The 8,555-nt window shown below is 39.8% G+C and overlaps 1 protein-coding gene across 1 annotated transcript in view; it reads right to left on the bottom strand.

Annotated features, from left to right (window-relative positions):
* Nucleotides 1-656: 656 nt before the first annotated feature.
* LOC116376766 (usherin-like) overlaps nucleotides 657-8,555 on the bottom strand; it is a 19,290-nt gene continuing 11,391 nt past the window's right edge. Inside the window, exons 5-9 of the mRNA XM_031838236.1 lie at nucleotides 7,350-7,507; nucleotides 4,279-4,437; nucleotides 3,694-3,856; nucleotides 927-1,144; nucleotides 657-834 (exon numbers count right to left, since the gene is read on the bottom strand). Coding sequence (XP_031694096.1) covers nucleotides 677-834; nucleotides 927-1,144; nucleotides 3,694-3,856; nucleotides 4,279-4,437; nucleotides 7,350-7,507 — 856 coding nt within the window. The 3' untranslated portion in view covers nucleotides 657-676. The remainder of the gene's footprint in view (nucleotides 835-926; nucleotides 1,145-3,693; nucleotides 3,857-4,278; nucleotides 4,438-7,349; nucleotides 7,508-8,555) is intronic.

The following is an 8,555-nucleotide window of genomic DNA, read 5'->3' as shown; positions in this document are numbered from 1 at the left end:
TGTTCTTTGTTCTACCAATCTATCGCTCTGTCTTTTGCTTTTGCCCATTTCTCTCAAGTGTGTGAATATTGATGAGTTTCTCCATTCCCCTTTTTTGAGTGTCTCAACCTTTAAATCTTTATTTATCTCTTATTGTGTGTAGTAGTATGCAGAGAGGATGCTCGCCACTGTTGGCAAATATCCCATTGCAACTTTGGGTGAACTTAGCCTTATTGAGCTGCCAACTCATATTTAGACTAGATGACATCTGTTACCAGTACTATGTGTGCACGTACAGTACGTACATGAGTCTGTGTGTGCGTGTTTGTGTCTTTGGATTGAGGGGGCTTGAGTATTTGTTATTTCCTGTTTTGGAGAATCGGGCATAGCACTAACTTGTGGGTAGGTCCCTGGAGAATAGCAGGCAGTGTGTGTGTGTGTGTGTGTGTGTCCTTAGGCCCCTCACCGGCAGACAGATGGCACCAGCACCACAGGTAGAGTCCAAATTTCTTCACATGCATCACAAATGACAATAGACACACACACATCTATCTATCTATCTATCTATCTATCTATCTATCTATCTACTGTTTATTATATTTATCGACCATATACATTGTGATCAAAGAGGAGACTCCTCACAGATAAATGCATCCATGCTCCCATCATCTAGCATTCCCTGTGCATGTGTGTGCATCTACTGTATGTGTGGATTTACCTCAACAGTGAGAGCAGTAACAGCAGTTGAGTTGAGCGTTGGGTCCTGTTGGTGCTTCTTGTAAACCAGTTTATAATGGGAAATGAGACCGTTGGGCTGTCCCGGTTCCCTCCACTTCAGATGGGCTGAGTATGCACCTGTCAAAGTGCACAGCACGTGAGACTGTTATAGTGATTCAACACAAGAACATTTGAACCAAACCAGTTATCGTGTGAATTGGTGAACTCACCGGTGGGTGTGACAGTGGAAGAGGCCATATCTTGTGGTTCTGCCTGTAAGGTCTGAGCTAAAGCCCACTGGCTCAGAACTGAGCCTTTGGAGTTGTGGGAGCGAACCCTGTACTGCAGGAAGCTGAAGGGTCGCAGGGCAGGGCTTGCATCATAAAATTCAAGCGGCCCACTGGACCAGATAAAAACCAGCAGCTCCTCCTCTGTTCCTACTGGACGCCTATAACAGAATAAATACTTGGACCAGACATTCATGAAGCCATCTTCAATATAGTTTTGTACACTTTTTATACATCTAAATAATATAGTTAAAGTTATGTTAAATTGAAACCGCTTAAGTTGTTCTGAATATATGAAAAGCAGCACTTTAGATATGTTTGAATAAGTGATACAGTATTATTTTCCAAGCATTTTTGGGAAGCTTTGGCTACCAAAATATTGCACTATTTTTTAAAGTAAACTTTCTATTTGTACCTGTACTGAAAGTATATTGACATTTCAAATGTTGTGTATATTCAAAATATACTGCTTTGAATGAAATAAAAAAATGTATTTTATCTGTTATCTAAAAGCATTTTAGTATACTTTAGTGCACTGAAAATAAGCACACTTATTTTGTGTGGAATTGAAATAAGAAATGTAACATCACGTCTCAAACATCATGTGTAAGTAAGTCCCTGGCTGATGCAAGCACACTGATGCCTTGGTAAGCCTCTTTGTCTGTGATTATGTGCGGTTTCAGGTGTGACTGTGAGAGAGAGATTTTTCTATTTTATCCAAGTCCCTGTCTGCCTGAGTCTGATCATGCCAGGTGTGTCAGTGTGTGTGTGCGCGTGTGTGTGCGCACACTGCTATGCTAATGTGTGTTTCCTGAGGACTTAAAGGGCTTAGTCTGGTCTGACCCTGCATACAGATCACACAGTCTTTGGTCAACAAGCAGACCACGACCTTCAGCATGCATTAATACATACTCGCAGATGCACACGCACACACACACACACACACACACAAAGTACGTAGATTGGTAAGCAGACTTTTGCTTGAAGATACGTATATCCCTAAAACGTCTATGTTTTTCTGTATGTAAAGGTAACTATGTATATTATATGTATGAACAGAGTGTATGATTAATGTATATTACTTCTGGTTCATAAGTGTTGTAGTGATAGACTGAGTAATGTGAGTTCATTACATTGGTTTGTATGAATAGGTTAGAATGTGAAAACAGCTTTTTGTATGGTGCAGTAGTTTCTTTGTCTGCTTGTCTATACTTCATGATCTACTTTCTCATAATCAAAGGAGACTTGCTCCTCCAGACAGACAGTCATATGACAATAAAACACATTGCATGTCCAACTATGGCTGTTCAACTAGGATTTTTGTGGGTATAAACACAGGTTCATTAATTAATAAAAAAGTAATGTTCATCTCAAAGTGCACAACTTCAACTCAGCAGCACGAATGGAACAGTTGAAAAATGTGGCCTAAAGTAACAATCCCAGTTTTGTCCAGTAAACAAAAATTATTAAACAATTTCTTAAGTCTGTTATTAATAATAGCTATGGACACACATGATTCATTCACTTCAAAGGGATATAATGCACAATACCACAGCAATATCATTTCAAAATTTGAGGCCGCCACCTAAAAAGATGATATCCATTGTCATTGTGCATTATTACCATTATAACTGTGATGACAGTGTTGTTACACAACATCAAAATGTCTTAGGTTGAAGGTAAGGGTGGGCAGTTTGATACGCAAACCATGTGACTTTGACACTGTCTCCAGTCAGTGTTAGTGTGTTTTACCCGGAAGGCAATCTTCCCCTGACCTCAAGCAGGTTGTTATAGTTGCGATAACTAAAAATTAGAGGCTAGCAGATCCGAAAATGCTCAAGTGGTTGATGGAAAGGTTATCAGAGTAACTGTGGAAGTCAAGGGCAAACAAACTGTGTTGCAAACAACATTTGTCAGGTTCCCTCTTTAAGGCCTTCACAAACTGGGGGTCGAGGAACAAACAAAACGGAAAAGAAAAATACTTGCATGCGAATATTTCACATTACAACTATTCACGGCAGTGATGCAAATTTGCGAAAGTTACAACACTTTTTTCAATAAAATGTTCAGATAGATTTACACAGGGAGAGGACCAACCAGAGGATCCCTTTGACCCAGAGCAGCATCTGGCAGTCTGTCTGAGGTCAATTGTTGTCTAGCCTAAGCTAGTTTCCTTTTAGCGAATACTCTGAGTGAATTTGAGTTCCCTCTGGTAAACAGTCATGCGGTCTATATGTCTCGGGCTTTTATTGTGCAAACTGAAAACGGAAGGAGTGGATCTGGTATGTGCTGCCTTTGTCAAGGTTAAAAGGAGTAATACAGTTTGCCATCTTGGTTCAGACTACGGAGCCTCTGTGTTGATGTACAGTGTAGTGTAGGTTTTGAATATGTCTGTTCCACACATCGTGATTGGTGGATACCTTTATCAGTGGTGCGAAAGCTCAAAGAAATCTTAATCCGACACTTTTTTTTTTTTTTTTTTTTTTAAATGTAGCTTTTTCGCAGTATAATATTCCTGTTCTGTGTGAATTTACTCACATGAAAAAATAATATCAACGTGCGAACCCATTACATTCTTCTTGGCACAAGGTGAAATGTGCCCTCAGTGAAATTGTTAAGATCTGTCTGATGATTTATGAAGTATTTCCAGCATTTGTGTGTGTGTGTATATATACACACAGTATAAGTGTGTTTTATGTGTGTATGTTACCTGTAAATATAGTAGGATGTGATGAGTCCATTGGGTTTTTGGGGGGGTGACCAGTGGATCTCCAGGACTCTGGCTCCAGCTGCCTTTACTGTGGGGGGCAGCAGACCCTCTGGGGCGGTCTCTAAAGTCCGCACATACAATCCCTCTCCTACACCACACCCATCTCCAAGGGGAAAACAGGAACAATTTGTCACAGAACACACAAATATCTTGAGTGTATTAGACAATCCCAACGGCTGACAATCTGTCTTATAATTTTTGTAGTTTTAATTTCAGAAACTATCCTCCAACCACACCGCAATGAGCCTCTGAACTGTACGGCTGATTCCATTGTCTCTTATTTAAAACAAGGAAACAACGAACCACAAACAAAAAAATTATAAACACAAAATATCAACTTTTTTTATGCTCCTCTGTCAACGCTTGCACGATGGCATATTTTTTGAGTCAATCCGTTTACTAACAATTTCCACAAGTTAACATTGTATGAGACTTTCATTTATTTGCACGTTTTTACGCCGCACAGCTAATTGTCTTATGGATAGTGAATCTGTCAAACTGAAATCAGTAGAATCAAATACTTACCAATTTGACAGGCCTGCAGTCTGATGTGGTAGGCGGTGAATGGCTCTAGATCTGTCACAGTGAGGTGCCGGTCTTGGCCAGCAGGACACATTATGGCTCTGTCACTTCCTGGATTTAACAGGATGATGTAGTTTACAGGCTTGCTGCTGTTGAGCTGAGCTGAGGAAAAGCAGAAAGACCCACGGGATGTGATTATCTTTAGTTAGCTGTGTTTTTTGCTTTAGTACATATATCCCAAAAAAAAAACAATTTCTGTATTTCATGAATCCAGAAGGACACACCAAGCTGACCATAAAAGCAGTACTTATAAAAAGTGTGCCACCACTTTTAGTTATCTTACATTATTAGCTAAGTTGTAGATATGCTGTAATTTTGTATTGCCACCAAATCATCGACAGTGCGCAGGTATAGATGAGTGAAGTCTTTTACACCTGAACGACCTACATTTGCCTTGATGCCCAGAAATGTTTAAAAACAGTGGCAAGATATATTTTAACATCTGAAGGTCCATGTTCGATTCAAGTTGCAAAAAAGAGCAGTCAGTTGAGACACAATACAACATTTTAATCCACTACTTATAGACTCACTCAAGGAAGTCTTACTCCTTGCTGCCAGACAGTTTTTGAACATGTTAAGTAACTTCATAATGACAGAACTGTATTGTATACAATAGAGAAAATAGTTAAGACCAGGTGTTTGTATTTGTATTTGTAGTTGTCTGTATTCAAATGGTTGGATATGAATAAACGTAATTAAGGAAGTAACTATCTGTAGAATATATGATGTCCGGCAAGCGCACCTACATACTTCCTTTTGTCTTAAAACTGATCTTGCCTTCACAATCCTGGCACCTTGGCCTCACAACCAGACAAAAGCACACCAATGTATACATACAGAAAGACCCACACAGATACACACACGCACCTCGACTTTGTTAATATTCTCACCGGAGGTTTTTCCATAATTCAGGCCAACTGTATTGTGATGGGTTATTCAACATTCATGAACTCTGGATATCTCGAGAACGAACTGATTACCAGACAAATGAAAGACTTCAATTATTCACCCCCCAACTCACATATGCACACATGCACCTAAACACATACACACACACCTACACACACCTCTGACTTCAGCACACGCACGCACGCATACGCACGCACACACTCACACAGACAAACAAACACACACACAGAGAGAGATCATAATGCATCTCTCATTGATCAGTATTTTCCTCTGCCATAGATGTTTAATCGTCTGCGATATATATATTTAAGTTCTATTATTTACAACCAATCAGCTGTTTTGCCATCTCCTATTTCACACACATGATGCCCACAATTATAAATGCACACTTACATACAACAAAAATCATGCACACACATAAAGTGCGCACACACACACACACACATACACACACATACACACACACACACACACACACACACACACACACACACTGATGGAGGAATTGATCCAAAAGTAAATGTATTTTTAATAGCCATACGTCAGTGCTTTGGCAGTCAATGTATGCATATGAAGACACAAACACATGTGCATGTACGTACACACCAACAGTCACACTGTGAGAGACTCTGGCACACACACACCCACACCTCACACACCTACACTTACACCCACACAAGCCGAAAACACTCCAGACTCTGGGCTCAGGGAGTTAACCAAGCGTGAGAACCCAGCCGATATTTCCTCACCTTTAAAATCAACCCGTAATGACAATAGAATAGGCCTGCCTATGGAAATGTCTCCACAGTGATGTGCACACACACACATATGCGCGCGCACACACACACACACACACACGTATAAAGATGCATGCATAAACACAGACACAAATATTCAGAAACAAAAGACACACACACACAGTGAAGTGTCTTTGCTAGTTGGCCCTATAAGCGGTTTCTGAGATAGGAAACCAGCCTAATGAGAGAGTAATAGTCAATGATAGATGGGTTAGGGCAGACAATCACTGCCCCATAAGCATGAAACTCAGCCGTGAGTTTATGCTCGTGTAAACCTGTGTATGTGTGTGTCCAGGTCTTGAGAGGCCAGAAGGTGAATGGAAAACTACTCTGGGATTTTGTTTCAGTCTGACCCCTCTCTCTGTCTCCTCATATCAGAGGAAGAAGCTATTCACAAGAAACATTTGTGAGTATCATATTTTTTTCTGCCTTGTAGCGATAAATCCAATAAATGTGACAAACATTGTTTTAATGTTGGTTAGCGTTATTTAGACTATTGGGAAATCTCTTCATGTAAACCCTTTTTTTCCAGAAAATAACTGTAATGACAAAGTGAATGTATCGTGGTAACTCTCTTCCCAGTTCCAGTGAGAATGAAAGAATTCTACTCTTATTTAGAAAAGCTCTTGCTGCAGTGTGACAAGTGCATGTTTAGTGATCTATAAATGAGAAGGTTAAGTCAAATGGAGTCTTCCCCTCTGAAAACAGATTTTAATTTCTGACAAACACTGGATTGAGCCCCTCTGGCTCTCTGGGATCACTTCTTAGTGACTAAATTACCCACAATGCCACCATAAAGCTGTGGTAGAGTGAGTCTGTGCATGCATTGACAAAATAGGTCAGAGGCTTGACTGGTTAATGGTGCATCTAAACATCAATAGAGTTGATACGTGGAAGGAGCCTCTGGTTCTGGAAATGTTTTTCTGTAAATTTTAATTAAAAATGTTCTTTTGTTTAATGATATCGTCAATGCTCCTCAACAGTCCCCAGGATAATTTAACAATGATCAATTTTACTTTGTTTCTAAGTCTAAATGTTTGAATTGTATGTAATGTATACATTTAAAAATGTGACAGCGCCATACACAAATCATCTTTGACTTTTGAAATTATTTCTGGAGAAATACGCATGTGATTAAGCGCTGCTACAGAATACCTGAGTTTATATAAATCTTCATTAACGAACATCAACAAGTTAGTTTTATCATCAGAAATCAAAACGCAGTGTCTAATCCGTAATGCCATTTTAATTCAAACTAAACACTCTTCACTAAAAATGATTTCCATCCATCAATCCATTTACACTCACCAGGAGTGGTCCAGGCAAGAGAGATGGAGTGGGGTCCCAACACTGTCACATTGTGGGGAGGTTGGATACCAGTGGGGCACGAGACTGGTGTTTGAATAACATATTTGTCACTCACACCAGTCCCACCTCCTGTGCTGGCCTCCAGCTTGTACACATACCTAAGGAGATGGCGAGGTAAAGGGGAAGCAGATAGCAGATGAGGGTCACAGAGAAATGAGGGATCAAGGGAGAAGGAAAGAATATGCAGAAAGGCAATGTTAACGGGGCAGTTTCACACAAAACATATTTCACTTAACACACCACATTAACTGATATATTTTAATTTATTCCAGCCAGCAACATGAAGCAGGACAGCATCAGGTCTAAATGTTAAAGAGGCCCTCAAACTGGAAGCATTGCAGACCAGGGTTTATGCTGTTTTCAGGGTGTATTGTCACACTGTGAAGAGTAAATTATGGCAGCAAAAATGTTGTTTCTCATAAGCAGCAAATCAGCTCAAGCCTACCAGCAGCATGTGATACTGTATTCTACATTGTTTGGTTCGTTCTTCTATGGTTTGGTAATTTGCATATACTCAACAATGCCGTGCGTATTGTGCTGGAGACAAAATGTAGAATAACAACTAACTCAGCTCAGCTGCGCATTATACTTTCAGGGAAGGTCAGTCCAGCTGTGCAAACACAGTGGTTTCATTGATGAGGAAATCTATTTATTTTCTCGCAGTTATTATGTATTTAAAAGCGTCTGAGGTTCATCAGCGTTGTTGAATATTATTGCAACAGGATCATTAGGATTGGTAGAGGAAAAACTGAAAATTGTATGCGATGTATTTATGAACCAGTTATATACAAGAGCAGAGTCCCCAGCCTTGCATTAGCACAGGGGGGAATATATTCGGTCACTTTTAGAATTAAGTCTAAGTATTGAAAAAACATTTATTAAGAACAGCTCGGTAGTACTTGCCTGAGAACATGGATCACCATATTTTTTTTCCCCTCACTTGCCTTTTAGGACTTTGTACTTTCAATTTGTGATTAATTGATCAATTAAAACGACAACTGGAAAGACTCACAGAAATCATGGCTTCTTGCAAACGACTACCGCAAATAGAAGTCTGTATGTGTAAAGTCATATGGTGACTGCACTTGAGGTGCGTGCATCTCTCTCTCTCTCTCTCTCTCTCTCTCTCTCTCTCTCTCTCTCTCT

Source organism: Anarrhichthys ocellatus, unplaced genomic scaffold (genome assembly GCF_004355925.1).
Source record: "Anarrhichthys ocellatus isolate YVR2014 unplaced genomic scaffold, GSC_Weel_1.0 scaffold587, whole genome shotgun sequence".
NCBI lineage: Eukaryota > Metazoa > Chordata > Actinopteri > Perciformes > Anarhichadidae > Anarrhichthys > Anarrhichthys ocellatus.
This window is presented reverse-complemented; position numbering and strand designations above follow the sequence as displayed.